Raw genomic sequence first — 25,874 nt, 5'->3', positions numbered from 1 at the left:
CAGGTGGGAAGCAGGAGGTCAGGGCAGATGAATCCCATACTTGTGCTTTATTACCCAGTTTGCTGCTCCTTTGCCATAGCTCGATTTTAGTCTCACTGAGTGCCAAAGCCTTTTATAACTGAGTTAGAAAGAATTTGCTAAAACAAAACCAACCACCTGTGAGAGACAAAAAAAGATATGCCCCCACCCCCTTCCTACACCTATCAGGCTTTATTGAAGACATGGTAAAAGAGCACAGGGAAAGACAGGTGACACTTGTACCCCTTGGCTTTTCCTTCCCACTGCTTCCTGAGGCAGGTTGGCCAGCACTGCCTTCCCTTGCACCTTCTGTCTGAAGATGCAGCCTGTGCTGTATTAGCTCATGCTTCACCTCACTGTTCTGTGATTTTCAGCGTATTTTTTCTTTTTTTCTATTTTCTTTTTTTCCCCCCTGCCCTGCTGTTTTTGTTAGATTTACTGCTGGAAATTCTCAGCTACATTGAGAACCTGTCTTCCACTGATGACTTATCTCAAAAACATGGATGTGAGCTGCAATTGCTAGTATTTGCCCTGAGAGATGGTATTTTCTTTTAATGATTGACTTTATCTATGTGCTACAAAATTACAATGGAAACTAAAAATAATTTAGCACACTTTTAGTAGAGCTATTATTTGTATGATAACAAAGGAATAATCCCATTAAAAGTGCTCACCTCTCCACAAGATTCTTTGGATTAATGTGTTAGGCAAGTATAAAAGGTCCTTACTCTCACATTACACTGATTATTCTGGTAATTTTATGAAATATGGAGGTAATTTATTAAGTATCTGCTATACACATTTTAAAAGTACTTTCATTGCTGCACTTGTGTCAGTTTTAGAAGTTTATTTTTATTACTAAATTGAGGAAATTAAAAATGTCTGTGCTTTTTTTTTCTCAAGAGACTGCACATTATGAGATCTAATGGATTTTATCATAATTCTGCCTGAATTGGAGCTTGTGAAACCACTGTCAGAATACTAAGAATTATTTTTATGTAATGTTTTAAATCGATAATATAGGATGATGATCTATTTTCAGGACTCACCCAACTATAACTCTGCATTCTGGCAACATTCAGTAATTTATTAAAATACTTAAGCACAAGACCTGGTGCATTGAAGTGGCAATGTAGAGAGAAAATGGGTTTGTTATTGTTTCTGGAAGAACTGCTTCTATTACTTAGACTAGTATAGGGCTCTTGGGAGTTGACTCACTTCCTCAAAGGCTCAAATATATTAATGGACTTTTAATTTCTTTCTTGTCTTGTCCTCTTATTATCATCTTCTTGGATGCTGTTTCAGAATGCACTTGCAAGGTGGTTAACTGGGTTGGTCAGTTAACTATTAGGAGTGTGTTAGAAGGCAGAGGGAAGGTTTGTCATCTTGGCAGCTACTTAAAAATATTTTTTAATTTTTATGCATGTGCAAGAAGAAGCAAAATTAAAGATATGTATGCTATATGGAGAAAAGCATGTGCTCTTCTGTGCAATTAATATTTGACAAATATGATTCTGAAACTAATATGATTCAGGTTGTAGTTATTGTATTTTGGGGTTGTGAATAGGATTTTATCCTTCTTTCTGCCTAACAAAGCCTTTCCATTTAGCTCAGACTGCTGATGAAAGTGGGTTTTAAGGTGCTGGTTGTGAATTAGATGGGAGAAGCAGGCCCATGTTCTGCTGACTTTGAACAGAAACAAATTCACCAATAGAACCACTGAAGGCAAAATGTTAAGCTTTGGCAGTGAGATTTACTGGAAATTACTGAAGATGTCAGCCAGAATTTCTGCCTGCAGTCTTCCAATAAAACCAGAGTCCAAGTCAAATGCCCCTGAAAATTGTTGCTTAAATAGCTCTCACAGTTATTTGGTGTTTGAAACTTCAAATAATAGGAAGCCAGCACTGTGGACTTGTATAAGTTTATTTTCAGAAACAATTCTCTCTCTGGATTTCCTAAGCCACTGCTACATGACTCATTTCAGTGGAAGTACAACATTATGCAAATCACAGTTAGTGACCATTGCCTGTTGCTAATGTCATGGAAACCCATTATATATTGAGTTATATGAACAAAACCCACCTTAGCATTTGGAGTAGCTTTAATTGTCCATATACAGTCAACTGCTTGTCCTGGTTTTGTTTTTCCTTCTTGTTCTACTTGACTGGAACGTACTATTCCATCAGCTCCTGAGAGCTCAAATTGGCAGTCTAGGGAGAAGATATACCTTGCTGTCAAATGCAATATGACATTAATTTAAAATTTAATGTATAAAGAAATTGTTACTGTGACACTGTACCTGGGATGGGATTTAAAATACCTCCTAGGTAAGTGAAGTCAGGATCTGTAATAGAAAGAAGTCATGAATCACAAGGGCTATCAGTGCTTGAGAATCACTTCAAGCTTTAGTATTATCTGCAGATTATGCCCATTTTTTATTATGTCACAATAAAAACTGCCAGAAAGTTTACTGAGCCAATTGGTGCATATAGAGACAAAGTTTTTTTAGATGAGAACATTATTCCACAAAGATTGACCTTATCTGAAAAAGGTAATTCTATCCTGACAGCTGAGATTTCTAGCATAACACCAAAAATTACTACTCGGTATTTTGTTCCTACATTATATTCTGAATTTAACTATGTCAGTTTTCACCGAAATCACTGGAGCTCCACAAGAGTATGGGGGATCTTTCTCTGTGCAAAAAACTTATTTAGATTTATTTTATCAGACTGCTGTCTGTGTAGTTCTGAACAATTTGAACTGAGCTCAGCAGAATATATCAACACTTTGAAATTGCTAACTGTTCTTCAAAAAGTATGTGAAGAAGATCAGTTCAATCCTAAAGGTACTTTTTCCTGGGGTATCTGTGTCTCTTGTATTAGACCACGTAAAACAGTTCAAGACACGGTTTACGAAATGTTGTTCTATGCAAAGAAAGCACTAGTTCATGCAAAAGTGCACACCTGTTTGGTACAAATTTCTTTTCCAAATGAAGGTCCAGAGTTTGGATCCTTCTGTGATCCTATGAATGGTTTTTTTCTTTATAGGAAGTTTATCACTGCCCCTACAATGCCTCAGTTCTGAGCTTAAGACTCAGCACAGTTTGGAAATGCCTTCTTTGCCCTCCTCTTTTTATTTACCTATGGTGAAATCTATGATCACTATATGCAAAATTCTGCAAGGTTTTCAACCTTCTTTGTAAACTGATTTTTTTATAAAGCAGGAGTATCCCTTTCATTTTCCTAACTGTGAAATATTTTACCACACTTCATATAAATGTAGAGGAAGGAAAATACCAGTCCTTCAGTTGTTGCAATCTATTGTGAAAATAATATACAATTTATATGTATATTTAAAGTTCCAGCCTGCAACTATCATAATTTAGTTTTGAAAGTGATGTTGATGAAATGGCTTTGGAAACGGACTTAGCAAAATGCTAAGTATTGTCCCTTTGAAAACATTTTATCATGTTATTCCCGATGCTCTGGTCAACATGTTAATCTGAAGTTTCCAAGTTTAAATCCCTAAGCAGTAATACCATAATCATGAATTGTGTTTTCATGTGCTCTGGGTAGAGATAACATTAAGTTATGTTTGTGTATACATTTATCGAAATGGTAGAGCTGACACTTGTATATTTTCTTTTGTCCCAAAGGACAATAAAATGCTAATAACTACATGTGTAGTATCTATGAAGTACAGTAGTAGTCAAGCACTGCACAAGGACATCAGGTCAAATTTTCATGTAAGAAGGATGCCCTGCCAGGTTTAAGTAGCTCCACAGAGCAGATGTAATTTTTGTTTGTCTAAAGGCACTGTCAGCACATTGTCCTCTCCTTCGTACCTGTGAACTGCACAGCACTTTGAGCAAAGAGCAGCTCTGTTGCCTGAGCCCAAGGGTTGAGGGAATCCAGATACACTGAGAGTTTGACCTTAGACTGTGCAGATATTTGCTCTGGATTTTCAGAATGGAGATTCAAATGTTTTGAATCTGGCTGGAATGCTATTGTAAAGCTGCTTTGGGTGTTTTTATCCAGTGTCTTGTACTCCTAGAAGAGACACTGGTGAAAAGGCAGCTCTTTGTCTGCATAAATGCTCTTTCCCACCACTGGTGAAACTCGTATAAGTTTGAGCAATAAAGAGGGGTGCTGCTGAAGACTTCAGCATGAACAAGCTCAACTGTCTTCTTCACTAGCAAACTACAGACCTGTAATTTGCTTCAGTCAAGATTCCCCAAGTGTTTTTAGCCAAGTACCCTGTAGGATTAGCAGGACTGACACTGTGGCTATCACTCTGTCACTGTGCCTCCCTAAGTGCTTATGCTGAAATGCAGCTCTAGGCTTGTAGAATAAACACACCCACAGAGTTCAACGGGAGCAGATGGTCATTAATTCAGAATTTTAGACATCTTTACCTGGTATAAATGAGTACTTTGCTTGAAATCCTTTTCCTTCCAGCTCTTCATCAGAAATGAACTTGATCCACATAAATCTCCCTGTTGATCTAATTAGTGCAGGACTTTTCAGACCACAGTAACGATTAATTAGAGGGGAGAACCCAAAAGGTCCATCTCGAACCTCCAGATGATCAAACCGACATTCAAATGAGGGTTCTATGTAATAGGGTTCATCAAAGGTCAACTCAATTCTTTGTCGTGGAGCAGCTAGACATAAAAAAATTGAGCAAAATATTAAACATAGATCTGGGCAAAAAAACACAAAGAGATGAAGAAATGAAGAGACAGGCCTTCAAAACAGCAAGATGAAAAAGAAACTGGAAACTTCTCAAAACACATCTGCAGTCTGCTACAAAAATTTTAAAAATTATTTTCCAAAAGATACTTTTGACTAGAATCATACAAAGTTTTTTGCTTGCTGATCTTAATTGTTGAAAATTCAGAAATCACATTGATTTAATGCAGCACATATAACAGATATTAACATATATGCAAAGGTATTCAAACAAGGTTTAATATTAAGATATAAATTAAAGCAAGTGTTCTGTGAAAGCAAAATACATAAAAAAGGACAAAACACTGAGCTACGCATGAAAGAATGGAAAAGAGAAAGGTATGAAGAACTACTCATTATTTCTTAAACATGAAGTCCAGCTCTGTAGATTCTTTTACAGAAGGCATCTTTTATTAGAATATTCAGAGAAGTGTAAGTGCTTCATGTATGTCAGTAATATGCAGGTGACTACAGATGTTGGTGAGTCTGAGCCAGTGGCAGCCTAATATCAGGATTTGGATCAGAGCCCTAAATCCAGACTCTCACATCCGTGGTTTGGATCCCAAGACTTTCTCCTGTATGAATGGCTTTAGTGTTCCTTGTTCTTGGCATCGGCTGCGCTACATGAACTTCCCGATCCTCACTGGGATGTGGAGTGACAGCACTGAGGCATCACACGCTGCCTGCTTTTCCTGAATGTGGAAAGGATTTACTCACATGGCTCCAGCACTCCCATCAGACCTTCTGCCTCACTCACACGAGCTACACACATTTGTAGCTGCTGTGAATGTTGGCAGTGGTCTGCACAAAGGAGCAGATCTTGGCTAGAAATTCTGGAGGACCTTGGCCCCACTCAGGCACCCACAATGCTCCTGTGGAAGGACTGAGGAGAGCTGAAAGCTGCCTGTGCCCCAGCCCTGCAGCAGGACAGGCTGCCTGCTCTCTGGGGCACTCCCAGGCACACAAGGTGCAAAACCAAGATGTGCATGTGAACAAGCCAAAGTGAGGGGTCTGTGAACCACTACTGTACTGTACAAATAAAAACTCACCAAACCTCATTACTTGAAATATTTCAATTAATTGATATGAATCTGATGATTAGGCTGACTAATATTTTTAGCTGACTTGAGTGGGTTTTGGGTGCACTCTAATAAGAGGAAAAATAATTGGAGTGTCTCAAGTCTTGCAGCCTTTATTTAAGATATTCTCGTTGGAATATGGTTTTATTCTAGCTAATGATATTTTTTTGTCCTCATCACATTATTTTAATAGTGACCTCAGCAGTGCTAACAAATCTCTGTATTTTTAGTACAGTGCTATGGCAGCCAGATATACCTTTTTTATTAATGAAGGACAGCGTAAAGGTTTTCTGCTGGTGAGACAGAACAATACAGCATAGTATGAAATAGTCTTCATCTTTTGCAATCTATTATCAGTGATATTAAGATAACAAGCTACAATTTTTATCTTAATAATTCTGTACCCTCACAGATTACAGTAGATATGCTGCTGCTTTTCCTGGCTGTGAGGGTATGTCTTATTCTACATAGCTAGTTTCTTAATGTTTGCATTTCTTATTTATTTGTTATTATTTCTTGAGAGAGCAAATTTTGCTTCTTGTTCAAGTAAATGACTGCAGAATTCATTATATTACCAGTATGGCCATGCAACACTTTACAGCAGTGTAAGATGACAGCTTTAATAGTTCAAGATTTTCCATTTAACAGTAAGATTACAGCAAAGCTAAACAAAATACAGCATGTACCTTCTAAGATATAGATGCACTCTTGATTGGGTGGGTACATGTTTGGGTAGTTTGGTGAAGCAAAATGTCCTCCATTACTGGTCCGGACCCAGTTGTCACACTGGGCGGGAGGAATGCGATTCACTCCTATATTTTGTCCACCTTAAGAAAAAAGAAAGAAGTGATCAAATAAGTTTGTTCTGCAAGCATGACACATAGCCTATAAAGAGGTAACTAATTTATTTTGGTTTTTATTTTGGTTGCCAGCCATCTTGTAAGCTGTTCATTAATATCTATCTAAGAAAATCCTATGTTTAATTTTGGGGTATATCCTAAAGATATCACAGTTTTTGAATACCAAATATGTCCAGAGATCCTTGGAAAGGAAAGAGAAGGAGTAATTTTTTTTTTTTTTACCCAACTCAGTTCAGGTTTTTGATACTCTTCTTTCTAGGTGAAATAGTCACAGTGGCTGCCAATACCATTATTTTATGGCTTATGTCATTTCTGTTCCAATGTAAATATAATCGGAAATACTTGTCAGCTTTCACTGGTTTTGACCCTGATTCCAGAATATGCTATACTTAGGTGGGATACCTATTTACAGTAATTTGTTGGAATACAGAGTGTTTATAACAGAATGAATTACAATATGCAAATACACTAAATCCAGCAATGGTAGTTAATAAAATTACTAGCAATAGATAGATTGCCCTGGTAGCTAAGGGTCTCATTTATGATCAAAGCTCCTCTTCTGGATGTACAGGGAAATGTGTTCTGTGACTGAGATTATACAGTTTAGTAAGATAATTCTTCATGCTGGACCATTCACAGAAGCTTGGTTCAGATTTCCTCATCCATGGAGAAGAGGTTGGGAATAGTATGATCTCTGACATTCTTAAATACCTTTGACCCTTCTCCTTGGTATCAGCAGAAATGGAGAGAGTAAGACAGGATATGTGGTTTCTGCTAGATATTTCCTAAATCTCACAGGGTGCCCTCATAGTGTTATTTATATTTACACAGTTTTAATTTGCTGTGAGAGGACATCCATGCTGGTACAGGTCTTAGATGCCTCCAGTAAATTACATCACCTTCCACTGGTATCTTGACAGCTTTTTGATTTATGGGGGTGAAAACTCTCTCTCCTGCAGAGATTTTTCAAGGAAATTCTGTAGGTGGCAGTTCAAGGAATTCTTCTCCCTTAAGTGTAGGTAATCCCACATATGAAAAAAAAAGGTTTGTGAAATTGATTCCTTCCCCACTCAGCAGGCTTCAAAAATGTTTGTGGGTGGACTATTTGAAAAGCTTGTTGTCAGATACAGAAAACATGAATTTCCGTGGTAGTTTCTTTCTCACCTCTAACATCTAAAACTGTAGAACATTACCTGGGAAAGTGAAACTTCCACGTTCTTTGTGACTGGATGGCTTTGTTCATTTGGGAGAAAATGCAGCAGATGGGGGGAAATGGAAAATACTACAATTCATGTTCGTAATTCAAGAGCTATTAAAATCTGAATGCAAACACTTCCTTTCACTTATAATGCTCAATTAGAAGTTAAAAAACGGTTACATTTTTTGAGAGAAAATCATTAAACTAAAATGTACCTTGTGTCTTCTGCGCAATGGCAATGCCTTCCACTACCAGGATTGTTACAAGCAACACTGATGAAAGAAGTTAGACAGGAAAAACATCAGTAATTCTTCGAAGTCACAGAATTTTCTGCAGTCACAACTCATGCAAATCCTGGCATCACTGACCAAAACAACTCAGAACATACAAAAATATGTAATTAATTAATGTGTTTTCTTTAAAATTTCAACTTATGAAACCAGTGCAGTCTACATGCACTGCTGGTCCTTCTTCCAGGTTCCTCAAGAAAGTGTGTATGAGAACAGCAATTAATTGTTTGAGGGGACTTTAAGAGTATTTTCTAGAGTTTGCATGGTATCTATTGTCTATAAAACTTTTATATCCTCAAACAAGATGTTTCACTGCTATAATAAATCATATTTATCTTAAAACTCTATTTGCATAATGTGTGTAAAAGACTTCTCCAGCTTCCAAGAAATTAATCCAGACCACAGGAGACACTGCATGGTCTTAACCCCTGCATAGATTTCACAGAACTGTGCTTGCAAGACTCATTGTTGTGATGTTGCCACAAAATACCAGCAATTTCTGCAAATGATGGGGCAGTAGAAAATGGGCAGATGCAAGTTCTGGAGATGGAGAGCCTCCCCCCTCCCTTGCTTCCTTCCTGGCTGCTTTACTTTTGGCCTTTCCCTTGCATTTACACATTCCCTGCACTCAAGAAGCATCAGTATGAACAGCACATATGAAAGATTCCATATTCCACAGTCCATCAGCAATTTTAAAGCAGGCTTAATGTTCAGATTTTCCTAAAATGCTTTGTCACCTCAAATTGTTTGGGATTACCAGGAGGGGGAAAGAGAATGAAATAAGAGTATATTGATATGCCACTCTTCAAATGTTTCATTTGCGTCCATCTGGAGTATCCCAGAAATTCTGGACACATTTCTTACAGAACTAGCTAAGCAGGCCTGGACTGCGCTGGACAAAAGCTGGCTGAGGGGAGATAGGATACAAGTTACAAAATCTCAAGTATCATTGAGAACTCAGCAACTACTACTTGTCTCTTCCATCAGAGAACCAGGGCGTGTCAGACAAAGCGAGCAGGTGGCTAAAAAAGATTTCTTTTCTTTTTCTTCGTTAGTTTTTTGTTGGCCTTTATTTTTTTGGCCTTTTTTTTTTGTTTTGTTTTTTTTAATGCACATGCTTCATAATGCATCCTTCAGGTAGAAAATTCTGTTTCAGAAACACCTTAAGCCATAAATTGTTGGAAGTCTGGGATGTATTTGAGGCAAATATAATTTGCTCTTTTTATACTCTTTCTGCTTCTGTATCTCTGTAAAAGAAGATACCAGGCTAGATGGACCTTTGATGTAACCTGATTTGGCCTTTCCCATGTTCTTAATCTACTTGTCAGGCAGGCATGGCCTTAGCACTGCAGGGCAAAGAAGAGATTTCAACAGGAATTTTATTGTCACATTCAAGAAGTTAATTTTATTTTCCCAGCTTTTCTGCCTTGTTGCTCAGGCAATTTAGTGCTCAGTTGAAATGGCATTTTCTCCATCTGTGGTTTTCCCTGTGTTGCTGTTGGACTTTGAGCCCTTTAGAGCTCCAGAATGAGCATGCACTGACTGCAAACCACAGTGATCTTGACTCAACTCATCCAGATGCTCCTCTAACAGTGGCATGGATATATTATCTTGGGAAAAGATAAAAGGAATCAAAGTCTGCTCCTGAAAGTGTCCTTCTAGAATTTATGTTTTATTATGTATGTTTCTGCTGGCCTTTCTTCTCTCTATCCATATTGAAGCAGACTGGGTTTCATTCTGAAACTCTCCTCACCAACAAGTGCTTTTTCTGTGTAAGTCAGGTTCATAACTGTGGGTGTTTTCTAAAATACCATATGGGTCTTGCAAACAAGTGCAATGTTCTTAGAAGCTTACTTGATTTTTAGGGATGGATTATGTTAGAGTAGGTGAAGATTTAAGTAGTTTTTCAATTTCCATCTTTGCAATAATTCTGCATTTTCATCAATATTAATATACTTAAAAATATACTATCTGTCATTATCCAAATACAAAGTATCTGCTGCTAATCATTGCTGACTCATCCTAGACTGAAAATTCCTCCTTCAGAAGAAAGTATCTAGCACCCATTACTGGTATTCAGGTTATGGACGTTCACTAGAGCCTTAAAGCAAATAAACAAATATCCCATCTTTATTAACATATGATTGACATTAGTATTCAGCTGGTTTTAGTTTTTACTATTTCTTATATAGATTATATTATTTCAAAATTATTTGCAGTTTATTTTTTCAGCTTCTCTGTTTAAACTCTACACTGAAAAATCTGAGTTTATGAGTTGCATGAATTACAATGCATTAGTACTCCTGAGATCATTTGTCCCTAACAGAGAATCTTGACAGTGGTTATGAAGTTGTCAGTCTCTTTTCTTTGGGTTTTTTCTACACTGGTTTTGGCGCAACACTTCAAAGCTGGCCTTTACTGTTAAAGTAAAGGCAGTTTCCCCAATCCTGTGTAAATCATGTGTCAGTATGTTCTATTGAATTCACCTTTCTTAAAGATGTGCTGTGCCCACCCTCTGTTTTGCAAGGAGAGAGAAAGCTCTGTATAACTTACGTCGCTTCTTAAAATGCAAAATGAGCTTTGACTTTTTTTCTTAAAACAAACACACAGAGAAACAGGAGTGAAATAAACATGTGACTAACAAAATTAATGCAAATAGTCACTTTCAAGTAACAGTGAAAATTTGAGGGTTTGTTGGTTTGCTTTGGTTTTTATTTAGTACAGCTCTTTACTATGGCTACCACTGTTACAGTATCCATTTTTTAAAAAATATCAATATGCATCTATGTTTATTTCAGTGTTGTACTGATGGAAACAACATAAGAATAGGTGTTCTGTTATACTAACCATTGATTTCCCTTCTTGACGATGTGGATAAAGAAACAAGCCCCCTAAAAGGACTTCAGAAAGCCTGATTGGCTTTCACTAAAGCTGTGCTGTTTCTATAAATAGTCCAGCACTTGTATGCGTGTAAATGCAAACAAACAGTGCATATTCCATGCAGAGCTGCATGGTTATGCAGGCAACTGCAGAAGATTTGGGCTGAATATTTGTCTTACTGTCTTCCTTTTGTCATATTATATGGATGACTGGGAATAGTACGGGGCATCTTCTCTCTGTTCCCTGCCCTTTTCATCCTCTTCAGTTTTAATCTCTTCTACCTCATTCTTGCCCTTCCCTGGCAATGCCCATCCTTCTCATGCTCTCAACAACCCTTAAGATGTATTCGGAGTAGGCCAAGTAGCAAATGTTCCAGGGTTTTCCTTTGCTACTACTGTTATCCAGGGTGACAGTATGATAAAGAAAAGGGGTGTCTCTAGCTAATGCTCTGGATGTGTGCTGTCCTTATCTGTGTGACATTGCTGGCACAAAGGTGGAGAGGACTTACCTGTTCTTCCTGAGTACTGGGCAGGATTGACTGAGGTAGTATTGCCTTTAACTGAGTGCATTGACATGACACAGTATAATGTGGGAAAGCAAACAGGAGTTTGGGGGCTGAAAACAAGGTCTATCAATATTCAGGATGAAGAGAAAAGGAAAAAAAATCAGGATATTTTTAGACTTTTCAGACTGTTTCCATTAACCCATTTTTGTGCGCATTTAAACAACTACAAAGCACTCTCCTGGTGTCCTGAATCCATACTACTTCCTGGAAAAATAATTTTGATTCTCAAAGACTAATTTGGACAGTACAAATCCATAAGAAGGAAGCTGTCTAGGGAAGAGACAAATCCTGGAAGACGATGTAGTAGAGAGCTAGTGCTGAACCACTGTCCTGGTAGTGCAGCAGGGACACAGACACAGCAATTAGGACATAAGAGACTGAACCACTTTCACTATGAGTCTTGTAGCACTTCCAGAAGAATGAAGAATGATCTTGTTATTTCTAATAAACTGCAATTCAAATACTTGTACCACCCCTGAACTTACAATGGGACACAGTATTCCTCTGTTCCTTTTTTTCTCTTTTAAAGTCTCTTACAGCTCTCTCTGACATGACTGTTCTTCAGTGTGGATGAAAGATAAGTCTAAGCTTAGCTCTACAGTCGATTATGGTACAGGGAACAGAAGCAGTGAATAAAAATGCCACTTGAACACGCCTAGCTGATGTAAGCAACAGCACACACAGTGCAGGACTGCACTGAATATCAAAGGGATGCAAGGGGAGAGCTGAGTGTTTTGTTTTTACTGGAGGAATATGGTGAGAATTCTACCAAAGGATACTGAGCTATGGGACACTGACCTGATGAATTTAGAGATACTTAAGCGATAAATGTAATAAAAGTTCGTGCTTCTGCACCTTACATTGAGCTTCCACTTCATGATCTGTACCCTGCAGAAGAGGCCATCATTAAGCTATCATCAAGCAGCATGGACACTGAGGCAGAGATTGAGGAGCTTCTTTTATTCATGAATCTGGTATTTGCTACAGACTTGTATTTCATGAATTATGGTGCACAGTTTTGTACTACCATTTAAAGCTCTAATAGTTTTTACCTGTGTGAGCATGAACTAGGAATACAGAAAAAGCAGCAAGCTTCTGTCTCTGTTTTTTAAAAGAATGGATTTTTCATTTTCTTCCCTTCTTTGCATGAAATATTTTATATCACATAGCCTGCAGACAGCTGTATAAATTTTGAAAAGTGAAGACACTAAACATACAGTGCAAGTTCTTACTATTCTGTTGTTGAAGTAGGCTTATGGCATAATATAAAAGAAGCCTCTGAACTGGTGTAATAAACTCTGCATTGTTTGCAGGAGTCAAGATGCTCTCTGTTGGCATTTTAAAAATTTTTAAAAATAAATCTAAGCTTAAAAAAAAACGTCAATTACTGCATTGGAGTATATATAGAGAGGTTCACAAATGTGTGGCTCCTACTTCTCTTTAAAAATGAGAATAATATAGTTAGTTTTGCAGTAAATGGGTGCTCAGCCCAATACTGAGAAATCAGCATGTTGCATAGAAAAACAAGTGCTTCAGGCTGCGAATCTGACATCTGCTTGTACTTTCTAGCAAAACACATTCTTCAGATTTCATGGGATACAGTACAGCTCTGAGCTCCCTATGATATGTCTTTCCTTTGCTCTTTCTGCATGCTCTAGGGATCTTCACACAGAGACAACAGACTAGATTTGCTGTGTGGCTCTGAGAGCAGTGTCTGTCTTCAGCGATGACAATGGGGGATCTATGCATGCAGGGCAAGCTGAATATCAAACTGGTGAGCAGTCAGGCACAACTGAGAAACACAGTGAAAAATTCCACCGTTTTTTAAAATAAAGCTTAATCATTTAGAGTATTACGCATTCTTAGCATAGTGGTAGCCAGAATCCTAGGGATAAAGATGACACACTTTGCTTAAAGCAGGATTCATTGGATCTCTGTGCTCTGCTCCCTGGATTAGGCAGCACCTTGTACACACATAGTCCAGATAGATGGTAATTGGCAACACACAGGTCATGCATGTTGGAAAGTCTTGCCAGGATGCCTGCTTCTTTCTGGCAGATACAGCCTAGAGTAACAAATGCTTGATCTTAATCATATACTCTGTTTTGCCTTATGGGAATGATTCCTTTTCTGTGTATTCTTCTTAAACCTAGCTCCTCATTTGCCCTGTGTGCTAAAATTAACATTACTTTCAGCAACTGCTCATCACAGTTATTTCAGCTTTTATATCCATTTTTTACTCACAGGTGTCTAAACATTAATATTCGCTATTAATGTGCTGGGGACATTTATGATGTCATATCCTATCCTATCCTCTGGCCAACATAAATTACATATGTTTTGGTTGCTTTTAAGGACTCTGATCAAGGATTAGTTGCTGCACAAATTCAAAGTGACTGACTGACTGATAGATGGTCTTGTAAAGAACTTGTGCAATTCAGACAGACAGGTAAAGTGTCCAGACACTTTGGATGTCATGCAATTCTGTGTGGATGGTCACCTCCTCTTCTTTCAAAGAGCTTATTAACCGCTTTTGGATTAAAGCCATTTTTAGCTCAGAAACACAAACTGTAAATTTCAAGGAATGAGATTTGTCTCTCTCTTCCTAGCATTCACTATGTTTGTTAATTGACAAAAGGAATTGCATCTGTTGCTGCTATATTTCAGGCTAACAATTCTATTGCTGAGGATGAAAACAGCAGTTTTTGAATCCCAAACATTTTTACAGTTCATAGTCTGTACACATTCCTTAATCTACTGTGGTCTCAACAGAACATTTGCAGATAGGTAAAATGAGTATCAAGGAGCAGTTAAGGTGGCTGCCTACAACTTATGCTCCAGTGATTTCCTCATACTGGAACATACAGCACGATCACCACAGAATAAAGTACAGAGATGAAGGTGTGCATCAGGCAAGACATATTTTAGCTGGTTTTAAGTCTAACCCAGAGCATGCTAGTGGAGCTGCCAACACATTTTTAATCCTTCTCACAAAAGCTTGATAGCAGAAGTGGGCTTCACCAGCTATTAACAGTGACTTTGGCGCATTCTAAGATCCAAATCTTGTTAGCCATTAGCTGCCAGCAGGATATCTGAATGCACTCAGGTCTATTCTCAGATATAACAGTTTCATCTCACTCCAGCTGTTTCCAGTAGGGATTCCTTTCTTTAAGATTGCCAGAGGAACAAATTGGGTCTCTATCTCTGCAGAGAAACCAGGTTAACTGATTCAGGAAGTAAGTGCAGTTCTCCCACGTCCCTTTGATAAAAATCATCTCCAGAAAAATTCATGCTTGGATGGATCTGTGACAGAGTCCCCTCTAGGTTTGCTCAGAACATTTAACATTTCTGATCCTGTCCTCTATTAGAAATGTATAAGCAGCTGTGAGCTGCTTCATTTTACCAGTTGCTCCACATCCTGTTACTTATAATCCATCCCTGGGTGTGTCTGCCAGCAAAACTTCTGCCAGAAGAATGATAGCTTTCATTTTTAAAACAGAAACTTTCCTTTTTATATGGAAGAGCCTTTTTTCTCATCTCCAAGCTGTGTGCAGCAAGAGCCTGATGAGAAGCCTGCATGTGCAAACCATATTGATGAGCGGTTTCAAAGACCTTATTAAAATATATACACTGACTTCAAGTTCAGATGATTTCCCTCTAGCTGATAGAGCTGATCCTGCTGCACATGACTATTCTGAATACATCTTTCCCAGAGATAACTTATTCCTAGAGAAATTGGATAGTGATACTTTCAACTTAAAAATCGATCTGATTATACCAGACTTCTTTATCTTCTCTTATTTATTAGCAATATACTATGTTTTTCAGTGGAAATCTTTTCTGGAATGTCTGTTATGCAATTAATATTAAAAATCCTTTTCTGCTATCTTCTGTCATGTCTGGCAAAAATTTATGTACAATTTTTTCTTTCCCAGCTCCTCACACTCAGTCCCTTAAAAAGAGACTTAACTTTGTGTTCATCAATTTTACCATATGATAAATAATGAGGTTTTGTGAAATGATTTGTTAACATATTGGCCATCCTTTCCTGCTGCATAGTGGGGTCAGCTTTGTACTAACAGAAAACTGAGTGAAGCACAAAGATAATCTAAAAGAAATATGGATTTTTTAAATTAAAAGTTATCTGCTGATTTTTGTTGTAGAATTTATGCTCCCCCAACTCCCTATCTTGTGGTATTTGAGATGGCAGTTGCCAGTCATATACTGACAGAGGCAGCAAGCTGTTTAAATGTAGCATGCTGTTTAAATTGTCCTATACTGTAAGTGCTTCATTAATTAAAAAAACAAATTGGAGTATATAAGGCAGAAAAGAAGCATGCTTGTTTGCATTGCTAGAACCCCAACTTGAATCCAAGACACTAAAATTTTGCTTCAGTCCAGACCCTAGTGATGGGTTTGTTTTGTATGTAAACTACATGTACAAGAGTATGTGCAATTAGCAGCTCTCTTCATTTCTGCAATGAATTAAATTGTGACTTTCTGACAGGTTCATAAATGATAAATAGCTTGTAAAGTTTTACTTCAGGGGTGATTTTTTTCTGTCTAATCTCTCCCTGTGAATTAAACCTTAAGGAAGATGCTGAAAATCTTAACTTTTTCATTATACAGGGATACATAATTCAGTGGCTCCTCAAGCTTCAATCCAGTGTTATTCTGTACACTGGCTACAGCCACATATCTGATTTATACACTGAAATCTGCTATTAATATCAATGTAATTGTAACCAACTTGTTCTGTAAAAATTTTAGTGGTCGTGGTCAACTATGTCTTAGGAAAGGGAGGGAGTTAATGTTTTTCAAGTTATGTTGCAGAGTGCTGCATTTTGAATATTAAATTTGTATGTGTATTAAGAGCAAGGTATAATACACACTACCAAATACTTGCCTTGTTTTTAACACTGCAGTTTTTTGAAACCTGTTCCGCAGTTACTTGAGTTACTTCTGCTGAACTGCTTAGCACTGCAAGGAGTTTGGGGCTTCACTTTTTTTCAGTGCAGCAGAAAAGGTTGCAAGTAGATACTGCTTATTAAGTAAAAAATAATATTCTGACTTCACTTGATACTGCCTTCATTAGGGTCACTGTAGCTTCTACAGTCAGTACTTTGTTTTTGGCTTCAATGAACAAATTATGAAACTATTAGGAGATTTTTTAATTACCTTTTTTCTGCTTGTTTTCAGCTTTTTGTAGCATCATTACACCTTTTGGTTTTGGAAACAGGCAGCCATAATTTCTAGCTTTTGTGTGGAAGGAAGCATTACTTCCTAACACTACTTGTGAGAAATTAACTGTTAAAATCACGCCAAAATGCAAATGGGAAGCCTGAGTAGAATGGCAGAAAGTTAAATCACAGCAGTCCACATTCTTGCAACCTGACAGAGTTGGAAATAATTCTGTAGTCCACTGGAAGGTTGGGAATGTAGCAGTAATTTGTTCTAGCCCTGGCTGCTTGTTGAATTATTGGGTCAGAAGCTTTCTTCTGAATTCTCTTTTTGGCTTTCTAAATTACTCCAATGTATTAACTGAAATAGACCAAAACTAATATACAGGATGGATTTAACTGACGGCTTGTACAGTTTTTTTAAGCAAATAACAGCATATGGAAACGAAAGAGGGAGCATATTTGAAGCATGGGAACAAGCTTTTAGCAAACGCATTTTGGGGGAATACCAGATAAGAGGAAATTCAAAATAGGTATATTTACTTCCTAAGCAGAACAGGGTCATGACTTTATTATGAAAGCAGCTGCTTTTCTCTCTCATGGAGAGTTATGGTGCTTTATTGTTGCAGAGCAGTTGCATTTTGCAAGCTGTGCCAGGCTCAGGGAATGATTCTAGTGTGTTTAAGATGTCACTGGGAACTGGAGGCAGGAGGAAAAGGCTTTGTCTTCCAACAGCCCAAATGCAGCAAGCTTTTGGCCTCTGAGAGGTTACAGACCCCACTGAGAAAGCAGGTGGGCATTGGCTGGGCTCAACTTGAGCAAAAGCTGCAGCCACTGCAATCCCAGGGCTGTTGTGCTCCACCAGTGCTACCACTCAGCACTGCTGCCTGGGAGAGCTGGAGGAGAGCAAAGAATCCATGCAGGATGATGGGACTCAGGATGAGACTTTCAAAAGTTTTGCTGAACACTATGGACAGAGACAGAAATAATTACATTAAGATGTTTATTTAAATCAGCCCTTGTTATTAATAGCTGAGGAAGAACAGAAGAATAGTTCTGAACAAGGTTAATAAGAAATATCAACTGCCACGAAGTATGATGGGCTCTTTTCTGCCATGAGGTAACACAACCACACACAAAATAGAACCTTTGTGGATGACAGAAATGTACACATGTATTCCCTGTTAAGAACAGAAGACTAAACTGTTTCTAAGAAGTATTAAATAAAATATGATTTGTCACGATACACTGAGCTTCATGGTACTTCATTTATGGTTTAGCAGAACTCCCCCAGTTCTGCACATGAAGCTATTTGTATGGAGGAAAAAAAAATTACTGCCACTGTAGGTAGAGCTTCCATGCAGAATTTAAGATGCAATTTGTAAAACATGGAGGGTTTATTTGCATTTTATTCCCAGCAGTTTCCTTCTGGAACTAAATCTATATGTCTATCTACAGGCATATACTTTTTTGTTTCTGATTAGGTGTAATAATGGGACTGTGTAATGACTTCAAGTGAAGCAGAGATAAAAGGGAGTGTATGATGCTAAGTAATGAAAGGTTGTTTCTGTAGTCATGGCAAGGGATGCATTTAGAATACTAACAGCTTATTGACTAATGGCTTTGTGCAATTTATAGATTATGAGTAATACAAAAAACTTCCTGTAGAGGGACTTTTTGCCCGGACACTAGTGTGATTATAAAAAATGTATAGGTCTGTTCAGTGGAAAACCTGTACAGTCAATTTTGCAGCAATCCCTTATTTCTGAAATGTAATTAAATCTGCATGTGTATAAAGTATTTAAGTAGTAGATACATCAGTTGTAGTTTATGGTTGTTTTATAGTGGCTTGTGATATTTAGATATGTCACTTAAAAGAGGCAGTAGAAAAAAAAATCTAAATGCCTTGTCTTCCCCATGTAAGCCATATGTTCCTATGTTGTCTAAACTCAGTGGATGGTTAACTATATAGAGAGAGACAGACATTTATTTAGAACAAGTTATCTTCTGTCTCTCAGTTATTATGCTAATAAATGAAAAATATTTACTGAAATCCTAAGGACATGAAGTCCTTCATGCCAGGAACATGGGATTTTATGGCACATGGAACCATTCTGGATTTAAACCAGACTTCTTTACAACTTTCATACTGTGGGAAGACATCAATGTATACACAACAGTTCTCCACTCTGCAGTAATGCCTTGTTGGCTTCAATAATGCATGCAGTCACACCAACATCTCCTCACAGAATAATTTAAAATAATAATAATCATAAAAAAAATAGACTGGAATCCCCATCAAGTCTGCTATTGCTGAAGAAGATACAGAATGCTAGAAATAATCTCTTGAGGCACAAGGTTAAGTGCCACATCGAGCTTTATTTTCTAACAGAAAACCCTCGCCCATTATCGAGCTGTGTAAGTAATAGCACAGACAAAGAAATGGTCGGATGAGAAGCCTTGCTCGGTTGTTTACCTCCGAACAAAAAAATAAGTTAGAAACAAGATTTAAAAGCCTCAAGAAAAAAAGCACCGGTAAACACCGGTCAGGGTGTAGCTTGTGACTCAGGTGACTGATTTTGTGAAAACCTTACTGAAAACAAATCTTGTTCCCGATAACAAGTGTGATAAGCTGAACAGTGTTGAGCTCGTCAGCAGAGTCCCGAAAGCAGAGAGTATTTTTACTGTGAAAAGACGAGCGTAGGGTATTGTCGCTGTGTCTCGGGAATATAAGGGGCACTAGGGTAGAGTCGCTGCTACTGTGACCCACGTTTCTGCAGGCTGCGACCTCCCCGAACCCGAGGTGTCCCTGCCGCTGGGACCCCCAAACCCGAGGTGCCTGCGCCGCCCGCCCGCGGGACCGGGAGCAGCCCGGGACGGGTGCGGGCCCCCGGCCCGGCCCCGCTGGGCTCCGGCAGCGCCCGCCCCGCAGCCCCGAGCCGGCGCCGCAGCGCTGTGTCTCGCGTGGGGCAGAGTGGAGCCGGGGAGCGGTGGCCGCTGGGCAGGGACGCGGGGCCGTGGGGCGGTGCAATGGGGAGGTGCGGGGCGCCGGCAGCTGCCCGGGAGGAGTAGCCCCGGCAGCTGCCCGGGAGGAGTAGCCCCGGCAGCTGCCCGGAGGAGTAGCCCCGGCAGCTGCCCGGGAGGAGTAGCCCCGGCAGCAGCAGGGCGGCCGCCCCTGCACAGTCCCCGCGTTCCCCGCTACGAAGTTTCCGCCGGCGCTGGGAGGGCATCGGGGGGCAGCACGGGCAGCCGAAGGGGGGGCGCCGCCGGGGGTACCGCGGTCCCCTCTCCGGCGGGGCGCTGTGCCGCCCGCGGCTCCTACCTTCCAGCACCGAGCAGAGTTTGTGCAGGGCCATTGTCTCCCGGCGGCGGCGGCGATCAGCGGCGCTCCATGGCCGCGGCGGTGCCCCCCGCGAGGGCGCTGTGCCCGCGGCTACGGCTCGGCCCCCGCCGCCCGCGGCCATGCCCGGCGCCCCCGCGGGGCGCGCTCAGCCTCCGCCGCCCGAGCGCGGAGCCGCCGCCGCGCTCAGTCCCATTGAGAGCGGGGCGCGGCGGGCTCCGTCGAGGCTGGCCTACCCCGGGGGGCTCCCCGCGCAGCGCTGCAAACGCAGCCCGGCAGCTCCCAGCCCGACTGAAGCGGCTGCTGCTAAATGAAGCTCATTTAAGATGTGAGGGGTGTTTGCCTGGATGAGCTGCTTGTACGCATGTGCCCGCCCCCGACGGAGCCCCGCAAGCAGCCACAGCCACAGCCGCAGCCGGCGGGGCCGCTGTGCTCCTCCCGCTCGGCCGGGCACCGAGGCGGGGGCGACGGCGCTGGGGCAGCAGCTGTCCTCACCCCGTCCCCACGGGCAGCCGGGGCTGGCCCCGTTGAAGCGCCCCACCTCGGTGCCCCGCCGTGCCTCACGCCACAGGCCCATCCTGCCCCCCGTCTGCCGGGGTTTTCCCTTGCGCGGTGCTGGCCGCCCGGAGAGCGTCCCCGCGGCGGAGGGGGCGAGCCGTGCGGCCCCTCTCCAGGACACGGTAGCTCGGATAAGCCTGAATCCCGGCTGCCCGGCTTTGTTTGGCATCTGAGTGGGTCCCGATGGGGTAAAAGGGACCCGGTGCTTCCCTTGGTCTTCTTTTGCTCCCCTTCGCCCCCTCGCTGGTGGCAGGCAGCCCGCGCGGCTCCGGCAGTGCGGCGTGCCCATCTGCCTGCCTGGCTGCAGTGTGCTCCCTGCAGCTCCGGCGCCGGGAAGAGCCCATCACAGCTAGTGTGCGGCTGTTGTTTGACAGGAGTGACAGCTAAAATGGAGCTATTACTTTACAAGAAGTTAATAAAAAGGCGCACTTAGCCTGCTGCCTGCCCTGGCTCCTGTCCCTCTGGTTATCCATCACATCGTGTTAGCTTGTGAGGGGAGATGTTACTTAGGGAAAGGGCCTGAGGTGGAGGCAGGTGGCGGTGTCGGGGGAAGGGCAGGGAGGGAGAGACCCCGGCCAGCAGATCCCGCCGCGGGAAGTCCCGTCCTGACAGACCCCTCCGAGCTGCCGAGGGAGGTGCGTGAGGGCGAGAGCCGCGGCTGTGCCGGACAGCCGGGGGCATGCCGCGGAAGGGCGTAGTGCCCATAGGTTACGTGTAAAATGATAGCAACACGGTAGTCCCTTAGAGATGCTTTCAAATTTCCCATAGGCAACACGGGTTGAAGAATCGCTGGGCATTTCCTACAGGATGTCTCCTCCCTGGAACTGCCGATCAGGCGAGGCTGAGATCTTTCGCTCAGGCTCCAGAAGTACTGAAACACGGAGGTGTTTAGACCTGTGCATGTTGCAAAGCTTTGCGCAAAGGGCAGGAGCCGTCCGGGCGCCCCCGGCCCGGGCCCGCAGGAGCTGCTGCGGTGCTGCTGTGTCCGGGAGCTGCCTCGGCCCCGCTCCCAGGACGGAGGAGGAGGTCGCGGTCTCCACTTCATTCAGGTCCTGCGCAGACGTGCACGGCTGCACCTCCATGTGCCCCACGCGGAACTCCGCTGTCCGAGCGCAGGCACTTTGTGGCAGCAATTTGGAACCAACCCACTCGCTAGACCCAACAGATTTTGCAAACTGTAAATTATACGCGTAATTGCCACTTGCGAGTCCGTCTGCTTAAGGAGTAGAGCAGCTCAGTAGAGTGTCTAACACGAGCGTGCCAGGTGAAGCTCTGATTTCCTTGTGGTTTAGTGCTGTGTATTTGAATGTTAAATTCTTTCTACAATGTTCAAAGGTCAGCCTATCCTGTTAGAAAAGGTCATTCTCTTGCTTTCAGATTATCTGTTAAATATTTCAGGCGCTTCAAGTCAGTGTGATTGTCAGTGAGGGCGAATTAAATGGAGAAGGCAGCGGAGAGCAGCGGGAGGGAGCGAGCGCGGGGCCCCGCGGGGCTGCGGGGCGGGGGACGGCAGCTCCTCCCGGACCCCCGGCGAGACCTCGCAGCAAAGGTCCTGAGCTTTACTGGGTATTAAAGATCCATTTCAGTGTTGCAAGAAGCTTCATGAAGTATTAAGCTTGATGGTCTGGCAAAATCCCAAGTTACATAATTATATTATTCTACTTACTTGAATTGTCCTTTCAGTTTCAAATAGAGATGATACAGTCCTCCTCAAAGCGTAGTTTTTCCATGAATTATGAAATAGCTGCTACATTCCAGCAGTGGATAAAGCGATTCCTCTGTTCCCCTCTTAACCATGTATTTATAGCTGTGTGATGAAATGTTAAGTTCTGTAGTGAAAACTCCTATACATAAAGAAGTCCTCAATAGGTGTATCTACTTGGCATTATTTTCTTTACTAACAAAAATGTTTACTGTAGTAATGCAAAAAAAATCAAAGACTACTGTATCTGGGCATCATCCACAATTTTTTATCCTCTCTGCAAGTACATAATTAAAATCTGACTGTGCTGTTGTGCAGATTGTTAGGAAACAGGGGGTTGCCTGCTTTTTTTAAATTTTTTTGGAATGCACAGCATAGCTGATGGCAAAATTTGACTTGGATATTTTTATTACTTGTGATGATATAAGAAATGAGAACCGGCCTGATTCTCAGATCTCAGGCTGAATTTGCATTCAAGAGAACTATTTGTGGTCAATTGTCTCTCACCAAAGAGACAGGAGAAAACCTTTGTAATGCCATGTGCTCAGTACAAGTTTGAGTAGCAACTGCAAAGACGCAATCCGCTACAGTCAGTTTAACTGAAGAGCTGAACTTCTGGTTTGTCCATTAGAAGGTTGAACAGAGCTATTACAAACTTGGGGAAGTGAGCAGCTTTTCCATCCTGTTCTCTTTCCAGGGCTGTGTCAAGCTGTCAGCGCGGGAGAGGCAGGGAGTAGCACCAATTTGTAGATTTGGGGCACACTTTGCCACTCTTTACTGCTGTTTTCAGAGACATTTCTCCTGTGGACATCCCTGTTGCTTTGTTTTTGCTGGAGTTCTCATTACAGGTGGTGCTTTCACTGGTGACAGGTCTGAAGACGCTTTCAGTTCCCGTCTCATGAGCCTGCAGAGTGTAGGTTTCCAGGGAGGAAAAAACGCTTTGCCACCGGGTCAAACTGGCAGTAAGCTTGACTTAATTAAACTTGAGTTTGGGAGCCAAGAAAGGTTGAAGACATCTTTTGGACAGCCAGCTGTGTATTGTTTTGATGCTCTATCGAGTCCTCATGATTATTTTTGAATAGCAGTAGCTCAAGGAAGGCAGTGGGACTCATTCTGATGGAGGTAAACACCTGCCTGAGCAGCTGATGAATGAGTCAGTTACAACAGTGCTCTGCTGCTGCTAAAGGCTTACATTTGTATTATTAGAACTGGGTTTGCCTCCTTCTTAAAACTTCCTTTGATTTGCTGTTCTGTGAGAAGTTTTAACTTTAATGTTACCTAAAATATTTTCTGCTCTTGAGTAGCAAACTGTACAACACAAACAGCCTTAGACCAACAGCTATTTGGACATTATTTTTAAAAGAGGTTGCAAAAATGTAGACATCAACAGTGAATAACTATGAAAGGGGACGAGGAGTTATGTTTTAACTGTTCTGGTACTTGGTTTTGTCAGTACAATTTAGGTGCTTTTGAGAAATCCTAATTTCATTATATTATTTCTAATTAGATAATTATAGAAGGTGCAAGTGCCTCAGTATTGTATTATAATACAACTGTAATTGTATTGCAATATGTAATACATAATCATACATAAGTATGTACAGTTGGCTTTGTTATTTACTACTGAGTAATAAACACTGCAAACTTTTGAATAGTCAGGAAGAAAACTGATAGCCTTCAGAAAGCTTACAGTGCACTTCTCTATTTGCGAGGCAATATAATTAGATCTGACTGTTAGAATATACCTACAAACTTTTTTGGCATATGTTGAAAAATTCATTAATTTCAAAATTAGGTTATAACTGTTATGGAATGTATCATAGATGGGATCACATTTTTCACTGAAGTCAGGAATTATAAAAATAGTGCTGTGTAGCTGATTATTTTCCAAGTGACAGGGAGGCCAATATTACCAGTGCCTCAGGAACTAGATCCTGTCCCCAGAATGGATAGTACGGTTACTAAAGCAGCATAGCAATGTTTTACTCCTCTACTGCTCTTGATTTCTTAACATACTTCTTTGAAAAAACATTTCCCCATTCCTTTAGGATTGGTACTAAGTATTTGCAAAGTATGAGATTATTTTAAGAACAATTTTATTGTCTAAATTTAAAAAAAAATATTTTGGGTATTAATACCTTCAAAACAGAGATAGCTAATGTTTTTACACTGTTGATTATAATATAGCAGAAGCTTATGGATTGACTTCTCCTGCTCTATTTTGGTGTCATTGATTTGAAAGAAGTTATATATATGTATCAATTACAATATATTGGTATCTATTCAGGTATGAATATCAAATACTGGTACAGGCTGGGGATCAATAGGTCAAGAGCAAACCTGCAGAGAAGGACTGGGGTGGGGGGGCAGTAAGGGAGTGGGGATTCTGTCCCTCTGCCCCACGCAGGTGAGACCCCACCTGAAGAGCTGCCCCAGCCCTGGGGCCAGCCCAGGAAGGACCTGGAGCTGCTGGAGCCAGGCCAGAGGAGGCACCAGGATGATCAGAGGGATGGAGCAGCTTTGCTGGGAGGAAAGGCTGAGAGAATTGGGATTGTTCAGCCTGGAGAAGAGAAGGCTTTGGGGTGACCTAATTGTGGCCTTCCAGTGCATGAAAGGAGCCTACAAAGAAACATATACAAGGGATGGAATGACAGGACAAGGGGGAATGGCTTCATATTGGCAGTGAGGAGGTTTAGATTAGGTGTTAGGAATAAATTCTTCCCTTTGAGGGTGGGGGGAGACCCTGGCACAGGTTCCCAGAGAAGCTGTGGATGCCTCATCCCTGGAAGTGTTCAAGGCCAGGCTGAATGGGGCTTGGAGCAACCTGGGAGAGCGGAAGGTGTCCCTGCCCATGGCAGGGGGGCTGGAACTGAATGATCTTTAAAGTTCTTTCCAACCGAAACCATTCTGTGATTCTATAGAAGTCCTGAATTGACTCGGTGCATGTGTAGTGATTACGTCTCAATTAACTGTAGTAAATGTTTTTAATTTCTCTGTTAAGCAGGATGGCCTCAGCACAGGAGGAATATCATACTATATAGAACATGCCTGTTAATCTGCAGCACAAAAGTTGGTTCTTTTGTTGGGGGATTATAGTGCATTAATGATAAATCTGGTAGGAAGATTCAGTCTTAAAGCTTCTCATGGAAAATGAGAACAAAGAAAGATGGTATTTCAACAGCCATCTGTCAGTTGGCCTGTCAACAGTATTTTTATATAGGTGAAATTTCACACCAAGGAAGCTTCCAATAGCATTTCTCACCAGGGCTGTGTTAGAGTGGCTGCAGTTTGAAAATTTATGTAGCTCGAACTATTTCTCACTTCTCAGTTACTGTGACAATCACCTGGAACTACAACTTTCTAATTGATGCTGCTTTCTTAAACTTCCTGGTAGAAGGGCAATAACCTTCCCAAACATATGTTTAATGCTTATAGAAGAGAGAAGCAAAGTACAACATGAAACCTCTGACA

The 25,874-nt window shown here is 41.2% G+C and overlaps 1 protein-coding gene across 1 annotated transcript in view; it reads right to left on the bottom strand.

Annotated features, from left to right (window-relative positions):
• Nucleotides 1-20,437, bottom strand: part of NETO2 (neuropilin and tolloid like 2) — a 30,430-nt gene extending 9,993 nt beyond the window's left edge. Inside the window, exons 1-6 of the mRNA XM_039558399.1 lie at nucleotides 20,126-20,437; nucleotides 8,104-8,160; nucleotides 6,517-6,657; nucleotides 4,436-4,684; nucleotides 2,318-2,362; nucleotides 2,101-2,228 (exon numbers count right to left, since the gene is read on the bottom strand). Coding sequence (XP_039414333.1) covers nucleotides 2,101-2,228; nucleotides 2,318-2,362; nucleotides 4,436-4,684; nucleotides 6,517-6,657; nucleotides 8,104-8,160; nucleotides 20,126-20,267 — 762 coding nt within the window. The 5' untranslated portion in view covers nucleotides 20,268-20,437. The remainder of the gene's footprint in view (nucleotides 1-2,100; nucleotides 2,229-2,317; nucleotides 2,363-4,435; nucleotides 4,685-6,516; nucleotides 6,658-8,103; nucleotides 8,161-20,125) is intronic.
• Nucleotides 20,438-25,874: the final 5,437 nt, after the last annotated feature.

This window comes from Corvus cornix, chromosome 11, assembly GCF_000738735.6.
Source record: "Corvus cornix cornix isolate S_Up_H32 chromosome 11, ASM73873v5, whole genome shotgun sequence".
NCBI classification, from domain to species: Eukaryota; Metazoa; Chordata; class Aves; order Passeriformes; family Corvidae; genus Corvus; species Corvus cornix.
Note: the sequence above shows the minus strand (reverse complement) of the source record. Positions and strands in the feature narration are given on the sequence as shown.